Raw genomic sequence first — 24,618 nt, forward strand, 5'->3', positions numbered from 1 at the left:
CAGACCGGCCTTTAGGGTGGGACGGATAAATGTATCACGTGACCGAGACAAGGGTCAAGAGTGAGTCTTAGACGGATGTAACAGAGGGAATCTGGTCATTTAAAAACAATAAAACATCGTTCAGACTTAAATATAAATAAAACAGAAATAATGTAAGTTATTTATTCTTTCTCTGCGGAACGGTACCAAACGGCCCACGGACCGGTACCAGTCCGCGGCCCGGGGGGTTGGGGACCACTGCTCCAACCAACTGAGCTATCCAGCCAAGGCTAGAGCAAGATATTTGAGTAAGCAGCATGTTAGACATGGCATTAAATGGGATGACAAGGCAGAAAGATTTCCTGAACAGCTGAGTTACTTCCCCACCCAGCTTTCAAGAGGCTGAGCCTCAGGGGCCTTCTGTGAGAAGGCCACCGGATAAGACAGGTAAAGTCCCTACTAAACTCTGTGACCTTTGTGCTCTGTCTTCACAGTGTGATCTTGTGGTTGGGAGACCTCAACTACAGGATAGAAGAGCTGGATGTGGAAAAAGTGAAAAAGCTCATTGAAGAGAAGGACTTTGAAACCCTGTATGGATATGACCAGGTACAGATGGCCACCTGTGCCCTCAGGCAGCTGTCCCCACATTGTGAGGGCACAGAGAAGTCTGGCTTCCCAATTCTCAACCTCTTCTTCCTCAGTGTGGGAGGTTTCCCCAAGGAGCTGATATCCAGTCATATATTTCTTTCACTTGCATTTTCCTATTCCATGGCCGTCTCCCCATTGGCTCGTCGCTTGAGGTGCCTAGCCTCCCTTGGGAGCAGGAACATATCTCTTTCTCTCTCTCTCTCTCTCTCTCTCTCTCTCTCTCTCTTCCTCCCTCCCTCCCTCCCTCTCCCTAGTATGTGCTTATTCATTCATTCAAGTTGAGACTGAAAGGTACCAGACTTTTTGTAAGTAAGATACTTGGTATATTTAAAATGTGGCCGGTTGGCTCAGTGGTAGAGCGTTGACCGGGCATGCGGAAGTCCCGGGTTCGATTCCCGGCCAGGGCACACAGGAGAGGCGCCCATCTGCTTCTCCACCCCTCCCCCTCTCCTCCCTCTCTGTCTCTCTCTTCCCATCCTGCAGCTGAGGCTCCATTGGAACAAAAGATGGCCTGGGCGCTGGGGATAGCTCCTTGGCCTCTGCCCCAGGCGGTAGAGTGGCTCTGATTGTGACAGAGCGACGCCCCGGATGGGCAGAGCATCGCCCCCTGGTGGGCATGCCAGGTGGATCCTGATCGAGCGCATGCAGGAGTCTGACTGCCTCCCCGTTTCCAGCTTCAGAAAAATACAATATATATATATTTATTTATTTTTTTGAATGTACCTTCTGTTCCCCTATCTTTCTCCCCAGACTTGTCCAGTGTGAATGACAACTCTTTTTCTGCTTGGCTTTCCTCACTTCCAGTGGGAATCGATCTGTTACCTGCTCTCCCCCACCATTGTTTGGGTTAGCATTTCTATCTCAGAACACTAGCCATTTACCAGTACATGAGAAATTGGTTTCTCTCTGACTTTCTTCTGGCTAGTCTTCAATAGAATTGGAAACTGTTCCAGTGGTCAGAATTGTTCAGAATGTTATGTTTTTTTTCTTTTTAGTCTATGATCCCTTTTTTTTTTTTTTTTGGTTTCCATATCTCGGCCACTGTGAACAATGCTGCAATGTACATGGGCTGTGTGTGTCTTTATGTACCAGTGTTTTTGAGTTTTGGGGGTATATACCCAGTAGAGGGATTGCTGGGTCATATGGTAGTTCTATTTTTAGTTTTTTGTGGAACAACCATACTTTCTTCCATAATGGTTGTATTATTTTACATTCCTACTAACAGTGGATGAGGGTTCCTTTTTCTCCACAGCCTCTCCAAAACTTGCTATTACCTGTCTTGCTGATAATAGCTAATCTAACAGGTGTGAGGTGGTATCTCATTGCAGTTTTGATTTACATTTCTCTAATAACTAATGAAGATGAGCATTTTTTCATATATCTGTTGGCCATTTGTATTTATTCCTGGGAGAAGTGTCTGTTCATGTCCTCTTCCCATTTTTTTATTGGATTGTTTGTTTGTTTATTGTTGAGTTTTATGAGTTCTTTGTATATTTTGGATATTAGGCCCTTATCTAAGCTGTTGTTTGAAAATATCATCTCCCATTTAGTTGGCTGTCTGTTTATTTTGTTGTCTGTTTCTCTTGCTGAGCAAAGACTTCTTAGTGTGATGTAGTCCCATTCATTTATCTTTGCCTTCACTTCTCTTGCCTTTGAAGTCAAATTCATAAAATGCTCTTTAAAACCAAGGTCCATGAGTTTAGTACCTATGTTTTCTTCTATGTACTTTATTGATACAGGTCTTATATTTAGGTCTTTGATCCATTTTGAATTAATTTTAGTACAAGGGGACAAACTATAGTTGAGTTTCATTCTTTTGCATGTGGCTTTCCAGTTTTCCCAGCACCATTTGTTCTATGACCCCTTTTTAATAATCTTAGTATTCATTAATCTAAAGCTTTCTGTTACTCTTTCCCCCCAGTGCAGATCAACTGCAGGGGAAAAAACCAACTTTCAACTTTATGTTTTTCTTTATGTAATAATCTCTTTACTAACCCGTCTTTTTCGCTCTGTTTTCCACAGTAAATTACTTTTATTCTCTTTAATCCCCATTTCAGCATTAACTCAGTCTATTCTATTCTATAATTGTCTGTTTCTTGCCCCCGTATTCTGGTCTGAGGTATTCTGATTTCCTGAGAGCTTAATACTTGTCTCCTTTTGCTTTCCTTTCTGGTCCTTCCTCAAGTAACAGTACCTATTTTGTGTGTTGTTGGCTTAGATGCTTTTAAGGTCTATATATACCCATTCAAGTAACATCAGCTTACCTTAATATCTAAATTTATATTATTTCCTGTTGCTTTTTATTTAATAGTTTATATTAAGAATTCACGCCCTGGCTGGTTGGCTCAGTGGTAGAGCGTCGGCCTGGCATGCAGGAGTCCCGGGTTCGATTCTCGGCCAGGGCACACAGGAGAAGCGCCCATCTGCTTCTCCACCCCTCCCCCTCTCCTTCCTCTCTGTCTCTCTGTCTTCCCCTCCCTCAGCCGAGGCTCCATTGGAGCAAAGATGGCCCGGGCGCTGGGGATGGCTCCTTGGCCTCTGCCCCAGGCGCTGGAGTGGCTCTGGTCGCAACAGAGCAAGGCCCCAGAGGGGCAGAGCATCGCACCCTGGTGGGCAGAACGTCGCCCCCTGGTGGGCGTGCCGGGTGGATCCCGGTCAGGCGCATGCGGGAGTCTGTCTGACTGTCTCTCCCGGTTTCCAGCTTCAGAAAAATACAAAAAAAAAAAAAAAAAAGAATTCACATTTTGGGGAATTTGGCCAATTGGCTACATAGATAGAGCAGACAGTGCTTCACTGGTCCGCTTAGTGCCCAGCTGGATGCTGGGGCGGAATGGGGGAGAGGCAGCAAGGCCTGTGCTTTTAATCTCTTGCTGAGAGTATGATCTGGAAGGAGCTCCTAGAATTAGTGCACTAGGATGGATGCTAGCTTTTTTTGTTGTTGTTGTTGGCAGAGACAGAGAGAGAGGGACAGATAGGGACAGACAGACAGACAGAAAGGGAAAGAGATGAGAAACATCAATTCTTCCTTGCGGCTCCTTAGTTGATCATTGATTGCTTTCTCATATGTGCCTTAACCGTAGGGCTACAGCAGACTAAGTAACCCCTTGCTTAAGCCAGCAACCTTGAGTCCAAGCTGGTGAGCCTTGCTGAAACCAGATGAGCCCGCGCTTAAGCTGGTGACCTCGGGGTCTCGAACCTGGGTCCTCCATGTCCTAATCTGGTGGCGCTCTATCCACTGCGCCACCACCTGGTCAGGCATGGATGCTAGCTATTATTGTAATGTGTCAGGCACTGTTCTAAGTTGAAAGTTCATTTTTCCAACAATCCTGTGATGCAGATTCTATTATAAATCCAAAATTTATAGATGTACCAAGGCACACAGCTTCCTTCAGTTCATCTAAGTAATTGGACAAGTTTCTTTTATTTATTTTTTTAAATTATTTTTATTTATTTATTTTAGTTTTTATTTATTCATTTTAAAGAGAGGAGACAGAGAGAGAGAGAGACAGAGAGAGAAAGGAGGGAGGAGCAGAAAGCATCAACTCCCATATGTGCCTTGACCAGGGAAGCCCGGGGTTTCAAACTGGCGACCTCAGTGTTCCAGGTCAATGCTTTTACCCACTGTGCCACCGCAGGTCAAGCTGGACAAGTTTCTTTTAAAGGTGGTTTTTAATTTATATTGAATTCATAATTGGTTTGGTGTATTTCTATATGTTTCCACATACATGGGAGTTCCCCTTTGCTTTTTGGGCTGTACCTTCCTAAGTCTTTTTCCATGCGGTCTTCTCTCTGTGTAATTGGAACAATGGCGCTAACACAGATGAAGTGTTTGCTGTCTAGTGGGGAAAACCTCTGTTGGTACCTAATCCCCTTAGGGACTCTCCGTAAGACGGTACTCAGGCCCTTGGATGCAGTAACTCTTTTTTTTTTTTGTATTTTTCTGAAGCTGGAAACGGGGAGAGACAGTCAGACAGACTCCCGCATGCGCCCAACCGGGATCCACCTGGCACGCTCACCAGGGGCGATGCTCTGCCCACCAGGGGACGATGCTCTGCCCCTCCGGGGCGTCGCTCTGCCTCGACCAGAGCCACTCTAGCGCCTGGGGCAGAGGCCAAGGAGCCATCCCCAGCGCCCAGGCCATCTTTGCTCCAATGGAGCCTTGGCTGCAGGAGGGGAAGAGAGAGACAGAGAGGAAGGAGGGGGGGTGGAGAAGCAAATGGGCGCTTCTCCTATGTGCCCTGGCCGGGAATCGAACCCGGGTCCCCCACACGCCAGGCCGACGCTCTACCGCTGAGCCAACTGTCCAGGGCCAGATGCAGTAACTCTTATAAAAAAGCCTGAAAAGTGGTACAATAGGCAAAGGAAAGTTTAGCTTGCTCCTCTTCCCAGAAGTTGGTTAACTCAAGATCTTATAGGACAGCTTCCTCAGGAGTCTTTCCCTTTGGGTTTCGGTTTGAGTTCAGATTTCAAAATGACTTCCTTTCGGCTGCTAATTGAAGGTTTGATCTTTTTATTGTGAGATTTATTTTTCTTCCATCCTTCTGTACAGCTAAAAACTCAGGTGGCTGCAAAGGCTGTGTTTGAAGGCTTCACAGAAGGCGAGCTCACGTTTCAGCCTACGTATAAGTACGATACTGGCTCCGACGAGTGGGATACCAGGTAGGTCAGAGGTCGCCTCAGGAGGTTGAGTAAATGGAAACTCAGAAATTTAGGGAGGCCCTTGCCCTCGAAGGCCTAAAGAAGATAGGTTTCCTGTGACTTCTACCCCATGTTTTGTATTGTGGTTAAACACTTGCCCTCAGTTTCGGCTCATTGAACAGCCTGCTTTCCTCCGTGTTTTCTTTTTGACTGCCTTAGGCTTTGTTCTTGAACAATCCTTGTGACTGATTTAAGCTATGGTTAAGATGATGATTCCAACTAACTTAGCTTGTGCTTGGTCATTGCATAGTAATTCATATATTTTATTAGTGCCTGTGGTATGCCATGCCCTGTTTGATACATTTTTATTTATATTCTCAGTTAATCTTCTCAACAACCTGTTGAAATGAGTGTGGTTTATTATTCCCATTTTATAGATCAGTGAACTGAAGTATAAGAAAATTAAAGAGCCTCCCAAGCAGGCAGGTGCCGAGCCACGACTTGAACCCAGGCAGTAGAAATTCACAGCTTGTTTAAAGCACCAGCTTTTAAGAAACATAAAGTACTTACTGTCAGATTTCCTGCTGCCTCTCACCTCATCCCCATAGGAGGCTAAAGAGCAGGGAATCATTCTGAACAGTGTTTTGGGTGATCCACAGGATGTATGTTACCTCCTGGTGAGCCCAGATGGCTCCTGCCCTCTCAATCACTGGGCCTCATGGACTGGAAGAGAGGCATGCACTCTACCTCATCATGCCTAGCTGAGCCAGGGGCGACCCAGGCAGGGGGCGCTGCTGTACCCGTGAGGGCCCCCAGTGTGGACTTTGCATTTCAGTGAGAAGTGTCGCGCTCCTGCCTGGTGTGACCGGATCCTCTGGAAAGGGAAGAACATTACTCAGCTGAGCTACCAGAGCCACATGGCCCTGAAGACCAGTGACCACAAGCCTGTCAGCTCAGTGTTTGACATCGGGGTAGGTGGGCAGCTGGTGTCTGTTGTCATCATTCCATAGGGAATAATAGGTTTTCAACCAAGACCACCTTTGTCTTTCTGTCTCCTCCTCTTCCCTTGAGTGTGATAAAGTTCCTTTAAAAAATGTTTTAATTTCAGTTTCACTCATGACTGCTTTGACATGCTACTACTATATATTCCTACATGCATGGTAGTTCCTCTTTACTTTTTTGGACTGTATCTTTCCAGACCTTTTTTCATGCATTTACAAATATATGTGGGTATTCTGTACATAACATAATAGAGGATGTTTTTAGAGCGTGCTTTACCTTTTTTGTAAAAGAGATTATATTATACATATTGTTCTGAGAATATCTTTTTGCCCCACTGACTCTGTCTTAGGAGATCTGTACCTGACATTAAAGGCAGAGCTCCTTTATTATTATTTTTTAAAATTTTTTTTTTACAGAGACAGAGAGTGAATCAGAGAGAGGGATAGACAGGGACAGACAGGCAGGAACGGAGAGAGATGAGAAGCATCAATCATCAGTTTTTCATTGCGCGTTGCAACACCTTAGTTGTTCACTGATTGCTTTCTCATATGTGCCTTGACCGCAGGCCTTCAGCAGACCGAGTAATCCCTTGCTGGAGCCAGCGACCTTGGGTTCAAGCTGGTGGGCTTTTGCTCAAACCAGATGAGCCTGCGCTCAAGTTGGCAACCTTGAGGTCTTGAACCTGGGTCCTCTGCATCCCAGTCCGATGCTCTATCCACTGCGCCACTGCCTGGTCAGGCCTTTATTATTATTTTTAAGATTTTATTTATTGATTTTACAGAAGGAGAGGGTAAATGAAAAATGGTTGCTTCACTCTAGCTGTTCATTGGTTGCATGTTGTATTATCTTGACCAGGCAAGCCCAGGGTTTTGAACTGGAGACCTCAGTGTTCCAGGTCAGCACTCTATCCACTGTGCCACCACAGGCTAGGCTCCTTTATTATTATTATTTTTTTCTTTTTTACTTTTTTTTGTATTTTTCTGAAGCTGGAAACGGGGAGAGACAGTCAGACAGACTCCCGCATGCGCCCGACCGGGATCCACCCGGCACGCCCACCAGGGGCGATGCTCTGCCCACCAGGGGGCGATGCTCTGCCCCTCCGGGGCGTCGCTCTTTTGCAACCAGAGCCACTCTAGCGCCTGGGGCAGAGGCCAAGGAGCCATCCCCAGCTCCCAGGCCATCTTTGCTCCAGTGAAGCCTTGGCTGCGGGAGGGGAAGAGAGAGACAGAGAGGAAGGAGGGGGTGGGGGTGGAGAAGCAAATGGGCGCTTCTCCTATGCGCCCTGGCCGGGAATCGAACCCGGGTCCCCCGCATGCCAGGCCGATGCTCTACCGCTGAGCCAACCGGCCAGGGCCTCCTTTATTATTTTTAAAGGCTGCACAATATTCCACAGCATGGATGAACCATAATGTATATGTTGATGATCATTAAAGTTGTTTCCAAAGTTTTGCTATTATATATAGTTCTGTGGTGACCAACCTTCACATATATTTGCGTGCCAGTGTATTTCTGTAGAGATTGGTAGAGGGGAAATTAGTGGTTTAATGAAAAATGTATTAAAAATTTATTAGATTTAAAATTTATTCATTTTAAATTTATTAGATTTGCCTGACCAGGCAGTGGTGCAGTGTCTAGAACATTGGCTTGGGATGCTGAGGTCCTGGGTTTGAAACCCCAAGGTCGGCCCTGGCCGGTTGGCTCAGTGGTAGAGCATCGGCCTGGCGTGCAGGAGTCCCGGGTTCGATTCCCGGCCAGGGCACACAGGAGAAGCGCCCATCTGCTTTTCCACCCCTCCCCCTCTCCTTCCTCTCTGTCTCTCTCTTCTCCTCCCACAGCCGAGGCTCCATTGGAGCAAAGATGGCCCGGGCGCTGAGGATGGCTCTGTGGCCTCTGCCTCAGGTGCTAGAGTGGCTCTGGATGCAACAGAGCGACGCCCCAGATGGGCAGAGCATCACCCCCTGGTGGGCATGCCGGGTGGATCCCGGTCGGGCGCATGCGGGAGTCTGTCTGACTGCCTCCCTGTTTCCAGCTTCGGAAAAATGAAAAAAAAAACAAAAAAAAAACCCCAAGGTCATAAGCTTGAGCACAGGCTCACCAGCCTTTGCATGGGGTCACTGGCTTGAGCATGGGATTATTGACATGACCCCATGGTCACTGGCTTAATCCCAAAGGTTGCTGGCTTAAAGCCCAAGGTCACTGGCTTGAGCAAGGAGTCACTGAAGCCTCCCCCCTGCCAATCAAGGTACATATGAGAAAGCTATCAGTAGAACAATTAAGGTGCCTCAACTATGAGTTGATGATTCTCATCTCTCTCCCTTCTTTTCTATCCTGGTCTGTCCATCTCTCTCTGACTTAAAAAAAAAAATTTATTAGATTTTGCTGATTTATCCTCTCAACAGTTTTACCGTTTTACACTTCTGCCAACCATGTTTGAGCTCCTTTTCCCACACCCTGGCTGATCCTGGGTTTTGTTACTCTTTTAAATTTCTACCAACACAGTGAGCCAAAAGAAAATGATATTTCATTATTTTATATTACATGTCTCTGATTACTAGTGAAGTTGAACCCTCTTTTCATTTATTTCCCATTTGTCTCTCTTCTTCAGTGACTCCTGTGTTTATTTATATTATCAATTCCCAGGGGTGCAGGGAGAGGCACATCCGGATCAGTGAGGGTATGGGTGGTTTGAAAAAAGCCTAATGAATGTTCTGATTTAAGTTGTATTATGGGAAAGTGACAAAAATTGTATTTATAATCCGAAATACAGAAGGGAAAACCTGACACAGTCTTGGCTGACGGAGCACAGGTTAGAAAAGCTCGAGTGATGCTGCTTTAAATCCGAGCTCTAGCGAAGTTCTTGCTGCTGGCCTTTCGCAGCAGCAGGCGGAGCGGAGCGGGAGCTGAGCGGCTCTGCCTGCTCCCGGGACCCACGGAACTGCCGGCCCGCTGCCCCGCACCTGCTTCCTGCCAGTCAGGGAGCAGCAGTTCACTTCACCACAAGCTTTGCCTCTCAAGTCCCTTCTGTGTCTGTTGTTAATTGGTTTTTTTGTTAATTAATTAAATCTATTTTGTCTCTACTTTCTGTATTGCGGTCCATTTCCCGATGGCGGAAATGTCCTCTCTACTGAAGAAGAGGAAACGGGCAGAAGCCCTGGCACTCAGTCTCAGGTGTTTCCTTCCAGGTGAGGGTTGTAAATGAGGAGCTTTACCGGAGGACCCTGGAGGAGATTATTCGCTCCCTGGATAAGATGGAAAACGCCAACATTCCTTCTGTGTCTCTCTCCAAGCGAGAGGTAGGGAGGACACGTTAAGAATATTGCTGTCAGGCTTTTCTGTGCATAGAGCTGAAACCTCAGCCACGAGGGCTTAGAATTCCAGGAGGTACCCATCAGACTACTGGGCTCTAGTCTTCCTTGACAGGCTGCTTCTGGATAGAGGGAGGCTGAAGATGCTAGCCGAGAAAAGAGGGGTTGTTGGTTTATGTTCATCTCCTGATCATCTAAGCCTTTAAACTTTTGTGGCTTGTATATTTCACCCACACATGGGTCATCTGTGAAATAAATAATGGCATAGGTGATCCAACATGGGTTTTGATTTTAGCATAGCTGGTGTGTATTCTTGCATTGGGTTTATCTTCCTGCTGATGCTTTGCTTTGAGATTAAACTGAGCCTGGATTTCTTGAGTATGTATGAGTTGATGGTAGGGAGACAGTATAGAAAGGCAGTGGGCACTGAGAGAAGTCAGGTTAGGGCTAAAACTTTTCCATGAGAGAGCCACAGCATAGATCATTCGGAATTGACGGTACCAAGTAGTCAATCATATGGGGATTTATGCTGAGAATATTTTTAGTATCTTAGATGTCCAGCTACTTGGAAAGATAAGCTCGGTCTTCATGTTTGGGGTGGAATTTGTGAAGGGTGTTTTGGAAATGGTCTTTGGATACAGCAGATGCAAACTTTGATACCTTCAGGAAATTTATGTATGAAACAACATGAGTTCTTTGAGTTTTTTGGTTGGCACAACTGGTCTTTAGTGATAGCCATGGCCTCCCAGGTAAATACTTACAATAGAAACCTGGTTTGAAAGAGGTGGTCCCTCATTTCCTTTCCAGAAAGAGCAAGGCTTGCTTAGCTGTGCGCATGGATAGACAGGTTGCTGAGAAGGTCTGACGGGGCCCCGGGCGTGTTCCCAGTTCTCTTTTCAGAATGTGAAGTACATGCAGTTGCGAGTGGAGTCCTTTACAATTCACAATGGACAAGTACCCTGCCAGTTTGAGTTCATCAACAAGCCTGATGAAGAGTCTTACTGTAGGCCGTGGCTGAGTGCCAACCCCAGCAGGGGGTTCCTCCTGCCAGGTAAGCCTCTGTTCCTGGGTTCTTGGTTACAGTGGGGGGGGAACACTTATCATTTTCCTGAAATAAGTATTTTGTTTCCATGTGTTTTGTTCTCTGCTTGAAACATTTTTAAAGTCCTATGGATGGGCCCTGGCTGGTTGGCTCAGTGGTAGAGCGTCAGCCTGGCGTGCGGGGGACCCGGGTTCGATTCCCGGCCAGGGCACATAGGAGAAGCGCCCATTTGCTTCCCCACCCCCACCCCCTCCTTCCTCTCTGTCTCTCTCTTCCCCTCCCGCAGCCAAGGCTCCATTGGAGCAAAGATGGCCCGGGCGCTGGGGATAGCTCCTTGGCCTCTGCCCCAGGCGCTAGAGTGGCTCTGGTCTCGGCAGAGCGACGCCCCGGAGGGGCAGAGCATCGCCCCCTGGTGGGCAGAGCCTCGCCCCTGGTGGGCGTGCGGGGTGGATCCCGGTTGGGCACATGCGGGAGTCTGTCTGACTGTCTCTCCCCGTTTCCAGCTTCAGAAAAATACAAAAAAAAAAAAAAAAAAAGTCCTATGGATGAATCATCTGTAAATAAAATATAAAATAGTGAGGAACCTGAGCTCAGCTTCAGAAGCATTCTCAGTCATATATTGTTCCATATTTTCATAGCAGGAAAACCTAAGATTGTTGTGAAGCAGGTGTTGCTTCTAAAAGAACCATTTTCACTATCTGCCTCACTGTAATCAACTCCCCAGTATCTGCTCTTGTGGAGAAAGATTGTGGGGAAAATTATATTTGGCTCCGGAACTTACCATCCACATCTTGCCCCTAACTTCTCCCTGCCCGCTAGCTTGTGCTGTGTGGCAGAGGGATTAAACCTGCTTTGTGAGCAGTTCACAGGCTGATAGTTTCATTATATTTTCTACTGGATGAGCTAGCTTCATCTGACCTTGCTCAGGGCGAGCTCTTTGACCCATGCCTTCTTAGTGTATTAATAACTTCTAGTTTGATCTGTGTTGCTTAGAACTTGAATTTTATAGCAGTTGATAATTCACATGTCTTTGTTGTTTTCACATTTCCACTTGGACTATAAACACTGTTCATGTGTCTCCTGAATGTTGAACATATAAATACATATTGTTTGGCTCTTACTTCCTCTTATTTTCTTCCCATAACCCGTTAGGCCTGACTCTTCCCCCTCTATCTTCTTTACTCCTTTTCTCTTGGCCTCCCACCAGCCAACATTACTTTTAAAATTTTTCTTCAGATTCTGCCATTGAGATCGAATTGGAGCTATTTGTGAATAAGACCATGGCTACAAAGCTCAACTCAGGTGAAGACAAAATTGAGGACATTCTCGTTTTGCACTTGGACAGGGGAAAGGATTACTTTTTGTCTGTATCTGGCAACTACCTGCCTAGCTGTTTCGGATCGCCCATTCATACATTGTGCTACATGAGGGAGCCGATCTTGGACCTGCCACTTGAAACTGTCAGAAAGCTGGTGAGTTACATGCCACAAGGAAACATCCAGTACTGTGTCACAGCCAAGCCAAACAAGCTATTACCATACCTACCTTCCCAGGGACCTGAGAATTCTTCAGCCTCCCTAGAGTTGGCTTACTGTATCAGTTACATATTGCTGTGTAAGGAAACCACCCTGAAATTTTAATGGTTGAAAGCAACAAGTTATTGCTTCTTCTGACCCTGAGTTTCCTGTGTGACTTTTCTGCTGATCTTGCTTAGCGTCATTTGTGCAGTTGCAGTCAGATGGTAGCAAGATGTGAAGCCAGCCTAGATTCTAGGGGCGGGAAGAGACTCCACCACTTGATGGGAAGACCTATAAAAATATCCTGGCCTTGTTTTTCAGTGTTTCATACATAGCGCATTAGAAAATGTCAGCCATGAATATGACAGTAATGAAGGTTAACTACTGGCCTATGATCTTATTTTATTTTTATATTTTTTAATTAATTTATTTTTACAGGAACAGAGAAAGAGTCAGAGAAAGGGATAGATAGGGACAGACAGATAGGAACGGAGAGAGATGAGAAGCATCAATCATCAGTTTCTCGTTGCAACACCTTAGTTGTTCATTGATTGCTTTCTCATATGTGCCTTGACTGGGGGGCTTCAGCAGACCGAGTAACCTCTTGCTCGAACCAGCGACCCTGAACACAAGCTGGCGAGCTTTTTGCTCAAGCCAGATGAGCCCGCGCTCAAGCTGGAGACCTCAGGGTCTCGAACCTGGGTCCTTCCGCATCCCAGTCTGATGCTCCATCCACTGTGCCACTGCCTGGTCAGGCTATTTTTTGTTTGTTTGTTTTAATTGTCACTTACTAGTATATTATCCCAAACTAAATTTTCTGAGATCTCAGAGGCCACTATGGAGACAGTTCTAATACAAGGGAACTAGTTTGGAACAAATTTATGCTAATACATCTGCTCCCCCCACCCATGCATTTTTTTAGTTGAATACTCCTGAACACCATCCCCTCCATTGTATAGGTGAAAACAGAGGCTCTTTGGTGAGCGTGCCTTGCCACAGGTCACATGGCAAGTTAACCACTGACCTGAACCTTGCACTCAGGTTGTTGGACTCCCAAGTCTGTGCTCTTTTTCCATTGGACCGCACTGACCTTCTAATTCTGACCTGTGAAATGCTATAGGCAGGACTTTTTTCTGAGAAATTGATACATACTTCACCTAATTCATCGACGCTTCTTGCTATAATCCACTCCCAGTTCTCAAAAATCACCTTTGTACCTTGTGCCACCTGATTTCATTTTTGACTGTGGAACGTCTGCTTAGGGGCATTGAAGTGCTTCCCTTCCTCCGTGCCATGTGTTCTCCTGAAGCCAGGCTGCCCCGAGTTCTATCGGTGGGGCTTCTTACGGGTTTTATTTCTTTTTAGACTCTGATGCCCCTCCAGATTGAAGATGATGGCAGCCAGTTGGAGAACCCCATGGAAATCCCCAAGGAGCTCTGGATGATGGTTGATTACCTGTACCGAAATGCTCTCCAGCAGGTGGGTGGTGGTTACGCAGCCAGACCCAACTGAGGCCAGGCTGCTGTGAGAAAGAACATCAGCCCCAGCAACTGTTGGCCTAAGAAGCTTTTGCTCCAGACAACCTGTGGAAAGGTGTTCTTACTTCAGGGAGTGAATGTAGGATCAATAGGTTCAATCCCTGTGGGATGGTGACATCACATACAGCACTTGATTACCCCCAAGGGAAATGGCTGTGCACAGGTTGGCCTGCCCAGCGCAAGGTGTTTCCCTTCCCCAGCCTCTGGGGTCATCCAGGTAGGAAGCCCTCTGGAGACTTCTCAGGCTCTCAGCCTACTACTATCCTTTTGAGGAACTCATACCAGCTTCTGGGACTAGGAGGGAATAACTTGTTGACAAGCCAGACAGAGGCAGCAGACCAGACGGAATTCCTAGGCCATGAGTTGGAGCCTGATTTCTAGAGTGACTTGGGCAAGCTTCATGAGGTCAGATGGGCCACTTTCAGTGATTCATTTCTATTGGTCCCTGGGAGACCTTATATTTTCTTATGATATTCTCTCTTTTCACTTTTTCCCTTTATATTTATTGTTACAATGTAATAAGTATTTTACAGCATTGTCTCATTTAGTTCTCAGAAAAGTTAAATAACTTGGTCAAGGTCCCCAAGCTGATAAATGGGCAGGATTGGGATTTGAACCCAGGGAGTATGGCTATAGAAGTCACATTCTTAAGTACCATGCTCTTCTACCTTCTCTACAGAGTGCTTTTCAAGTGTAACTTTTGAGCAATACATATGATATGATTATTATTAACATAGTGGATGGTATTAAGTCATTTTATAAAACAAGTGACTATAACATCCCCCGGGACTACTGGAAATACCTTTATTGCTGTAGTCTTGTTTTAATAAAGCCCTGAGCTGACTTTTAGCTTTCTTCATCTTCTCAATGATGTAATTTCTTCAGATTTTTCTAGTTATGTATAGTGTGTTCTCCCCATATTTTCATAATAGAAGTCGTATTGATCTAGTGGGAGCCTGCCTGGCAAGGCCTGTGAGATGAATTAGCTACTCCAGCCTAAGTCAGATTGTCTACAGGGTGACCCAAAGGCCTCACTGCATTGCTTCTTTTTGTTCTTTGCTGGCAATTATATTTCTAGGTCAAGAAATTATTGCTGATTTTTCTGAGAATATAAGTACTTTGTGACTGACTTTCTTTCCTTTTGCAGGAAGATCTGTTTCAACAGCCAGGCCTGAGGTCGGAATTTGAGCAAATCAGGGACTATTTGGATACTGGAATGAGTGATACCCTCGATACCCTCTGTATCCTTTGTGTGTGTGTGTGTGTGTGTGTGTGTGCGCGCGCACGCACATGCGTGTAAGGGAGGTGAGAAGAAGAATACCATTATAACGCTCAAAATCAGATATTGCATCAATTATCACATTTTTCTTGTTTGAAGTTTGAGTAGAGAAGACTTTACAACTTTAAGCAACCAATGTACAGAGTAGGAACTTAGGAGGGCCCAACTTAGCTGAAAGACAGCTTGGCCCCTTCAAGATATCAGGCAGACAGCACTCTGGCATGTGCCCCCCACCCCCAGCCTTTTCCTCACCATGGGCAGCAATATCAGCTGTTCCTTAACAATAGGCCAAAAGCCGCTAGCAATCATTCCGTTGCGGAAGCCTTACTGCTTTTCCTGGAGAGCCTGCCAGAGCCCATCATCTGTTACAGCGCCTACCATAACTGCTTGGAGTGTTCTGGCAACTACACAGCCAGCAAACAGGTGAGGGGAAGCGTTGAGCATCAGTGTACATATGTTGTAGCCTCAGGCTTCATGGGGCCTGAAGGAACAATGGTCATAGCCTGTCACATACAGTGTCATAGAAACTCAGCTCTTATCTCTTTCCTTCTCAAACTTGTTTTTCTTCTTATGTCCCTTTGTTCTTTTAATGGCATCACTGCTTAATTGCAGTGACTCAACCCAGAAACCTGAGTCATTTCTAACTCCTCCACTTCTTACCTCCCACAAACCTAGTCCCCTTGATCTAGTACGCATCTTTTTCTTCCCTTCACGTTTCACTTTTCTTGGTTCGGATTTTGTATACTGCCATTAGATTGTGTTTTGAAGCTCTCATCATATTACTGTTGGTCAAAAACCATACTTGCCTTCCCATTGCAAATTAATGATTTTCTTAAATAGTCAAGACTTTCTACGATCTACTCTAGCTGCTCACATATCAAACAGGTCATAGCAGAATAAACTAGAAAACCTGTTAATAATACAGGTCCTTGAGCCTCACCCCACATCCACTGAATCAAAATCTCTTTGGGAAGATACTGTGTATAAGCTTCCTAACTGATTCTGATATGCAGATAGCTGGGTACCCACTGAATTCTCGCCTGATCCTGTCCAAGCTTAGCACCTGTTTAGTTATTCTCCTGTCAACAGTGACTTCTCGCAATGTGTTCTGACTCCTTTTCTCACTGTTTTCCGCTTGACTTTTTTTTTTACTTTCTTTTGCCTTGAATACCCTAGTCCTTACCTCTGCAAGTCCAATTTTGTCTTTTATTCAAGACCCAACTGAAATGTCTTCTATTCCCTTAAGTCTTTAGAGAGCACATAGTTAGAAGTCTGACCCCTAAATTTATGTAGCACTCGGTCTATGCTTCTCTTGGCACTTGTGATCCAGGTTTTCTGTGCAAAATCTTACCCATGTTCTTGGATCTGCTACCCAATTCTTGAATATAGCACACTTGGCAGATAATTGAATGAATGAAGACAAATCTCAATTCTTCCTCCTTTAGGTCATATCTACTCTCCCCACCTTCCACAAAAATGTCTTCCACTACTTGATGGCATTTTTGCAAGAATTACTGAAAAATTCAGGAAAAAATCATTTGGATGAGAACATTTTAGGTAAGCAGCCAAATGTTTGTGGAAAGCATCTCTGCAGACTAAGAGACTCATTATGAGAAATGTGGTTGAGAAAGGTCCTAAGTCCACTGTAATGAAACTAAAATTTCAAGCTCTGGGAAGAATTTACATTCAAATAGTAGTTTTTAAAGCAGAAAATTTGCTTCTGGGCACCCGTCCCCAGTCCCTAATAACACAAAGACTAAGTAGTACGTTGTTTTGCTGAATAATTTGTTTTCTGTGTTTTTAATGCAGCTAGCATATTTGGCAGCTTACTGCTTCGAAACCCAGCTGGTCACCAAAAGCTTGAAATGGCAGAGAAGAAGAAGGCTCAAGAATTTATTCACCAGTTCCTCTGCAACTCACCCTGAGCCTCTTTGTCTCTTCTCCTTTTTTACCTGAGGCTGCCAATTACTAGTCCCACCTGTTTCAGCTCAAGAATGGCCTTTAGAGGATTTGAAGCCAACTTGGAAGCAAGAGTAGTAACTGCCTGTTTCCTGAGGCCAGGCCATTCCCCACCCCACCGCCATGGCTATTACACTGAGTGCTGCTGTGAGTTGTGGGGCCATGAGGAGAAATCCACCACAATGAAACTGACATTCCATGTTCAGCTTTAGTTAATTTAACACAGATAGATCTCTATTTTTTATAATTTAAAAAATGTTTAACTGTACTTCTTGTGCTCATTCAGCCTGCCTCCAGGGCATAGTCAGCACCCCCCCCCCCAAGCCTGGGCTGAGCTTCCCATGATCAGATATTTGAACATACTTTGGAACTGAAGGGAGAATGAATTGGACAGCAAGAATGCAAAGTGGCAGCTGCTGGACAAACAGGTCACAGCCACCCCAGATGCTTCTAGCACGTTGTCTGAGGACATGTGTATTTGCATATGCAAACCCTATCCCATCTCCTACACAGATATGGCACAACTCTGGGGTTGGCCAGTCAGCCTCTGAGGTCAATACAGTGGCTTGAAAATGAAAATACAGAAGAAATTGGTATTCTGGTTAAAGAAGTGGGATTTTATGGGCCAGCAAACCCTCCAAACTGTAAATGATGCATCCTCTCATGTGTAATATATTTTAATGATAAATGTATTTTTAACAGTGGTTGTATGTTTATATCTCAAGGGGCAGCTCTCTGCAGCTGGATCTTTGCAGCTTAAGCATCAGGGCAGCAAGCCAGGGACCAGATATTTGCCTGGCATCTGGTGGTTACAGTCACTATTCACATTTTTCAAGCAAGAAGTGGTACTGGCATGGCCTGAACCCTTTGACCCATGATCTAATTATTTTCTGGGGGTTGTTGCACTTTGAGTATCACATAGAAGGAGCTTAGGGGAAAAGCAGGAGGTGGCCACTGGCAGGTTCTAACAGCTAGATCTTCTAGGGATTTATTGTAGAAAAGACAGGAGCATAATGAAGGCACAAAGTCACTTGGGCCCTGGAAGACCATTACTTGGAAGTGTAAAGTGGGATTTAGATACTGGCCAGTAGAATGACAGTGTGAACGGTTAAAGAAAGGGAATGACCAGCAGGTGGCGTTGACTGGCCCGGCGCGAGTCCGGTTGGGAGCCGAAAATCTTCTGCAGGAAAAAAGTTGTGACAGCTGGGCGGGCGTGTGAGGGAATTGCGCTTATGAGCTTACGCGAGGGGGAAGAGGCAGTGGCGTGCCCTGGCTGGGCTTGCAATGCTCCCTAGTTCTGCCATTTGGGTTCAATCTTTCTTTCTCAGACCCTACTACCTTCATTAACTTTGATGGGTGATGAGGGGAAGTTGGGGCCACATAAAGAGAAATGGCGGGAGTGTCACAGTTCTTCATGCTCCCCCTGTGGGTCCCTGCGGAATTCGGATGCCTAACTAGACCTTTCCGTTGCGGTTATGGCGAAGGCGTCCAGCTGAAGCGGAACTGAAGCTACTTTGGATTAGTGAAGGGGTTCGATCCCCTCCCCAGGCGTCTAGTGCCGCAGAAGTGATGCCGGCTCCCGCCGGGCTACCAACGCGGCGTGCGCTTCCCGGAGCCGGTCGAACTCACTGCCGGGCTACGTCTCCCGCTGCCCCGCCTCTCTCGCTCGCCAATTGGAGCCTCGAGCTCAGCCCCCACACCCCGTAAACCAACCAGAAGCGCCAGGGAGAGGAGGAACCGGTATCTCCTCTTTCCTCCGGAAAGCGGAAGCGGAAGTGACGTTCAGGGAAGGTGGGGGCAATCATGGTGCCGCTGGGGAGGGGAGAAGCTGCCGCTGCCGCCGTTGCCGGGAGCCGCCGAGGTAAAAGGCGAAACTAGACGCGGCCTGGGCTGGGGACTTTCCTGGGGGTGTGGGACTTAGGCTCCCTCCTGAAGCATTTTCCAGTAGAGACCCCAGTCCGTTCACCATAGGGACCCCACCCCTCCTCCGTTTCCATGGGGATGGGTATCCAGCCCCCTCTCCGGTTTCCATGGAGACCCGGACCCTGCCCCTCTTCGTCAGGTTTGGAGCCCCCCAGGCTGTCTTCAGATTTTTCCGTGTAGCCGAGGCTGGGAGCTATCCCAGACAGGTTCCCTTCTCAGCCTCCTCTCAGGAGTGCTCTGTTTGCACTCCTCGTTTGCCCACCTCGAACCTCCTGGTCTTGTTTGTTTCGGACAGTTGGTCTCCGCGTTGCCACCGCTGGTGCCTGGGCAGCCCTGTAGGGCCCCCGTGCTCTTCTCTCTCCTCGCAGATGCAGCGAAATGTGCATCTACAGGGTTGCATAAGCCAAAGCAAGGGGTCGGGCGGGTTCTTCCCGGATCTGATCCCTTGGCCTGTCTCTGGTAACTATCTTCCTCTTTAGCCGCCCCACTACTTAAAAGGTTCACTTTCTGATCCAGGGCAGAAGAGAAAGATAAAGTGCAAATCCAGACTGAAAACAAAAAGTGATGTGCTTATTTTTTAATTCTCTGTTCTGCCTGCCAAACCCACTTTTGTAGAACCTCTGTTTGCAGGTAAATCAAGAATCACTGTTTCAAAACAGGAAAGCTTCAAATTTGGTATTTTTCCCAAGCGAGCATATCTTCCCAAGAGAGTATATTTGCAGATCTTTCATTCATTTAGCTGACATCTCCTGAACTCCTAGTGTTAGTGTACCGTGCTAGGGGCAGTAGACACAAAAATAAGACTCATTATTCCCTCACTGCAGAGCGCACATTATAAAAGCATGAATTCTGTTGAATACCAGATTGTTTTAGGAGATAAACGGATGAAATGATTCTCATTAGATATGCCTGATTAGGGATGAGCCCTTCTACCCAGAAGCTGAAACATCTGTTCTAGGAAGGAGGGAACAAACTCACACTTGTTTCCTCTACTGTTGCTTTAATGTGCATTATCTCTTTTACTCCACACAACTTTGAGAGAACAGGAGTTACCAGGCCCACCTTACACATAAGAAAAATGAGACACAGATAAGTTCCCCAAGTAGAAAATGGTAAAGATGGAATTTGTAGGTAGGTGACCCTGCTTCCAAAATTCTGTTCTTACACCATAGACTGCATGGCCTCCTGGTCTGATTGAGGGCTATATTTGAGTAGGGTTTCCTTACTTTTATAGCAACTCAGACTTGAAGCAGTTTGTCGCTTTATCCCTTTTAGGTATTTTGACCAACCTTCAAATTGTTTGGCAGTAAGTAAGGCACATTTGGAAGGCCTTGTGAACTGCTACTTATTACTTCGTGTTTTTTAAAAAAGGCATTTTCAAGTGACTTAATGGTTTCAAAGTAAAACTTAAAAAATTATTCCCAGGGAAGATGAGTTTTCATGTATAAGGTAAAAAGAGCCCCTTGGTTGCTGAGAAGGTCCTGAGGTCCTGGCTATGGCTCTAACTCTGGCTCTGTTCTGTTGCAGATAGGCCTTTACCTTTCCATTTCTCACAATTGGGTTGAGCACAATTAAACCATGGGGGAACACAGTCCAGACAACAACATCATCTACTTTGAGGCGGAGGAAGATGAGCTGACCCCCGATGACAAGATGCTCAGGTTTGTGGATAAAAACGGACTGGTGCCTTCCTCATCTGGAACTGTTTATGATAGGACAACTGTTCTTATTGAGCAGGACCCTGGCACTTTGGAGGATGAAGATGACGATGGACAGTGCGGAGAACACTTGCCTTTTCTAGTAGGGGGTGAAGAGGGCTTTCATCTAATAGATCATGAAGCAATGTCCCAGGGTTATGTGCAACACATTATCTCACCAGATCAGATTCATTTAACAATAAACCCTGGTTCCACACCCATGCCAAGAAATATCGAAGGTGCAACCCTCACTCTGCAGTCGGAATGTCCAGAAACGAAACGTAAAGAAGTAAGTAAAGCAGTGGGTGAGGGCTCAGTTTGGCTTTGGGGAAAGTGCTTACACAATTCTTGTCCGTTTTAGCTTGGGACGTAAAGAAGTCCCTGGAATTAGGACCTACAGTGGCTTGGCTTGTCAATAATGCGTACGCTTCACATTTTATTATGACTGCTTTCTGGAATGTTTGGTTCGTAAGGGTACAGTGAAATTTGGGGAAACTATAATTTTTCAAATTTTCCTTCCCAAACCATAAGTAAAATAGAAATTTCACTGAGGTAAATCTGTATTTCTGATGCTGAAATGACTAGATTTGGCTTACCTCTGGGTCGTATATAAATCATTTGTTTTGGAGATTAGTATCTGCTAGAATATGCTTTTTTAGTGAATGTTTTAGTGACTGTTTAATGAGTAATAAAGGCTAGCTTTCTTTTATAAGAAATTCAAGCAAGAGACACTAAATGAGAGCAGGTTATCTAAAATAAGTATTCATAAGGTAATGCGTGTCACAATGCTTTGAAAACTATAAAACATACTAGTGGTGATTATTAGCAGAATAAAAGCCGTGGTTTAAAGGTAATGACATACATTGTCCAGGAACCAATTGAAGGTCAATTAGAGAAAAATATTTTACTGGTAGTTGCAATGCCAGTGACTAAATGTAAATGTTACCAAATAGACATACGGTAAATTGTTTGACAAAATTATTTTCCCTTTTCTTGTAATTAAGGTCTTAAAACGGGGGAATTTTATTGTTTATGGCATGTGGCTTCTCTTTTGCTAGCCTTAGGATCTCAGAGCTGGAAGGAGCCCTAGAGAGACCATCTTATCCTACCTCCCTACCCCTTGCAGGAATGAATCTCTGTAGCATCTCTGACATCAGTTCACCTGGCTTCTGCCTAAACACTTCCAGAATGACAAGAGCACAGTGTTTCGCAGCTCAGCCTAATAGATTTGTTGGCCAGCTCTGATTGTTAGAAAGCTTCTACTTGTACAGAGCCAAATCTGCCTTCCTGAAGTTGCTGCCCGCTCTTTCTAGTTCTGCCTTCCTGAACAACAGCAAGTTAAACCTTCCTTTCAAGGCCCTGGCCGGTTGGCTCAGCGGTAGAGCGTCGGCCTGGTGTGCGGGGGACCCGGGTTCGATTCCCGGCCAGGGCACACAGGAGAAGCGCCCATTTGCTTCTCCACCCCCCACCCCCTCCTTCCTCTCTGTCTCTCTCTTCCCCTCCCGCAGCCAAGGCTCCGTTGGAGCAAAGATGGCCCGGGCGCTGGGGTGGCTCCTTGGCCTCTGCCCCAGGCGCTAGAGTGGCTCTGGTCGCCGCAGAGCGACGCCCCGGAGGGGCAGAGCATCGCCCCCTGGTGGGCAGAGCGTCGCCCCTGGTGGGCGTGCCGGGTGGATCCCGGTCGGGCGCATGCGGGAGTCTGTCTGTCTCCCCGTTTCCAGCTTCAGAAGAAAAAACAACAACAACAAAAAAAACCTAAACCTTCCTTTCAAGGGACAACCCATCAAATATTTAAAGATCATGAATTTCTCTTCATTTTCTCCTGTACAGGCTACACACCTCCATTTATTTAAATATCCCTCTTAGGACATTTTTATCCTGTTTCTCATCAGCCTTGTCACCTTTGATTGTATGAATTCTGGTGTTCCAAATTTCTCTTAAAATTCATAATTGAGCACAATCTCACAAGTGTAAATCTGCTAGTACTGAATACTGTGTAATACTTATCTCTTAATCTGGACACTGTACTACAATTACTATATAGCCTCTATTTTATTAGTAACAACATCAGACTCTCAGCTTATACTTGGAAACCTCTAGAATAATAGTTAATTGGGGCAATTCTATCGCCAGGAGACATTTGGCAATGTCTGGAGACATTTTTGGTTGTCACATGGAGCAAGTTCTACTAGAATATAGTTGGTAGAGGCCAAAGACCCTGTTAAACATCCTATAATGCATAGAACAGCCCCCTACAACAGAAAATTATGTTGCCCAAAATATCAATTGGCTATGTTCCAATAAAGCTTAATATACAAAATGGACAGTGGACTGGATTTGGCCCCCTAGTGTGCCTATCTCTGGATTAAAACATAGGGCCTGACCACGCGGTGGCACAGTGGATAGAGCGCCGGACTGGAATGCGGAAGACCAGGTTCGAGACCCCGAGTCACCAGCTTGAGCAAGAAAAGCTCACCAGCTTGAGCCCAAGGTTGCTGGCTCAAGCAAGGGGTTACTCAGTCTGCTGAAGACTCGCAGTCAAGGCACATATGAGAAAGCAATCAATAAACAACTAAGGTGTTGCAACGCGCAACGAAAAAACTAATGATTGATGCTTCTCATCTCTCTGTTCCTGTCTGTCTGTCCCTGTCTATCCCTCTCTCTGACTCTTGCTCTGTCTCTGTAAAAAAAAGAAAAGAAAAGAAAAGAAAAGAAAAGAAAAGAAAAGAAAACATAGGGAGGAGTAGAAAATAAAGATGAAAAGATAGTAGAGATCCGGACTAGGAAGGCAGTGATAGCATGCTAAGGGATTTGGACTTTATTCTGGAACTGGTAGGAAACTATTGAAGGTATCTGATTCAAGGAGTGATGTGGTTAGAGTCGCCTTTTAGAAGGATTGCCCTGGTAGCAGTAATAGCTGGATTGCCCAGTTAGGAGATAGTTATAGTTTGGGTTTTGGATTTCATTTGAGTCTGAAGGATAGTGGCGTTGTATGTGGAAAAAGCCAGAGCTTTTCTTTTTTTATTTTTTTTGCAAGAGAGGTGGGAGGGGACAGACAGACAGAAAGGGAGACAGACAGACAGGCACAGACAGATAGGAAGGGAGAGAGATGAGAAGCATCAACTCATAGTTGCGGCACCTTAGTTGTTCATTGTTTGTTTTCTCATATGTGCCTTGACTGAGGGGCTCCAGCCAAGCCAGTGACCCCTTGCTCAAGCCAGTGACCTTGGGCTCAAGCCAGAGACCATGGGATCATGTCTGTGATCCCACACTCAAGCCGGTGACCCTGCACTCAAGCTGGTGAGCCTGTACTCAAGCTGGTGACCTCAGGGTTTTGACCTGGGTCCTTAGTGTCCCAAGCTGATGCAGAGGTTTTCTTGAAGCATAAGGAAACTTGATATGTTTTTAGAGTATGAAGAATGAACTATGAATTGGCTATGATTCAAAGGATTTATCCAATTTTCCAAGTGTGTTGAGTTTCTTCTGTTTCTTAGCACAGGGGCCACACAGATGATTGACAGAACTTCAAGTCTAGGTAGCAAGCTAAGTGATTAGAGTCAACTGGGATAGGTTCTTAACAGAGGCATATTCATAGAGCTGTGTGTATGCTGAGGAAAAAGCAGCTCACTCTGCTGTCCCTCTCACCCTCAGGAATGGCAATTCCATTAACAGGCTGAGAAGACAAGAAGAGGAGAAAGTTTGGTGGGGAAATTGATGAGTTTGGTTAGAGCCCTGGTCAACAAACTGCGGCTTGCGAGCCACATGTGGCTCTTTGGCCCCTTGCTCTTCCACAAAATACCACGTGTGGATGCTACCTCGATAAGGAGTGTTCCTACCTATATAGTTTAAGTTTAAAAAATTTGCCTCTCAAAAGAAATTTCAATCATTGTACTGTTGATATTTGGCTCTGTTGACTAATGAGTTTGCCGACCACTCGGTTAGAGTATGTTGAATACATAGTCCTTGGAGAAAAGTAAAGTGACCAAGTTGAGAAGCCCATTGGTAATGTGAATCTGAAGTCAAAGAAATGGCTTGGGATTAGAACTGTGGATCCATGAAAGGGCAGTAGTTCAAACTGTAGGCTGCTTACTCAA

At 45.6% G+C, this 24,618-nt stretch overlaps 2 protein-coding genes across 5 annotated transcripts in view; both read left to right on the plus strand.

Moving 5' to 3' along the window:
* INPP5B (inositol polyphosphate-5-phosphatase B) overlaps positions 1 to 17,611 on the plus strand; it is a 64,370-nt gene extending 46,759 nt beyond the window's left edge. For all 3 annotated transcript variants that reach the window (XM_066269601.1, XM_066269604.1, XM_066269605.1), the window contains 11 exons: positions 474 to 585; positions 5,177 to 5,286; positions 6,101 to 6,236; positions 9,450 to 9,560; positions 10,461 to 10,623; positions 11,851 to 12,086; positions 13,497 to 13,610; positions 14,817 to 14,910; positions 15,244 to 15,371; positions 16,394 to 16,505; positions 16,758 to 17,611. In XM_066269601.1, the coding sequence (XP_066125698.1) occupies positions 474 to 585; positions 5,177 to 5,286; positions 6,101 to 6,236; positions 9,450 to 9,560; positions 10,461 to 10,623; positions 11,851 to 12,086; positions 13,497 to 13,610; positions 14,817 to 14,910; positions 15,244 to 15,371; positions 16,394 to 16,505; positions 16,758 to 16,873 (1,432 nt within the window). In that variant the 3' untranslated portion in view covers positions 16,874 to 17,611. The remainder of the gene's footprint in view (positions 1 to 473; positions 586 to 5,176; positions 5,287 to 6,100; positions 6,237 to 9,449; positions 9,561 to 10,460; positions 10,624 to 11,850; positions 12,087 to 13,496; positions 13,611 to 14,816; positions 14,911 to 15,243; positions 15,372 to 16,393; positions 16,506 to 16,757) is intronic.
* A 1,076-nt stretch (positions 17,612 to 18,687) lies between these two features.
* Positions 18,688 to 24,618, plus strand: part of MTF1 (metal regulatory transcription factor 1) — a 42,599-nt gene continuing 36,668 nt past the window's right edge. For both annotated transcript variants that reach the window (XM_066269606.1, XM_066269607.1), the window contains exons 1-2: positions 18,688 to 18,768; positions 20,358 to 20,816. In XM_066269606.1, coding sequence (XP_066125703.1) covers positions 20,409 to 20,816 — 408 coding nt within the window. In that variant the 5' untranslated portion in view covers positions 18,688 to 18,768; positions 20,358 to 20,408. The remainder of the gene's footprint in view (positions 18,769 to 20,357; positions 20,817 to 24,618) is intronic.

Source organism: Saccopteryx bilineata, chromosome 3 (genome assembly GCF_036850765.1).
Source record: "Saccopteryx bilineata isolate mSacBil1 chromosome 3, mSacBil1_pri_phased_curated, whole genome shotgun sequence".
NCBI classification, from domain to species: domain Eukaryota; kingdom Metazoa; phylum Chordata; class Mammalia; order Chiroptera; family Emballonuridae; genus Saccopteryx; species Saccopteryx bilineata.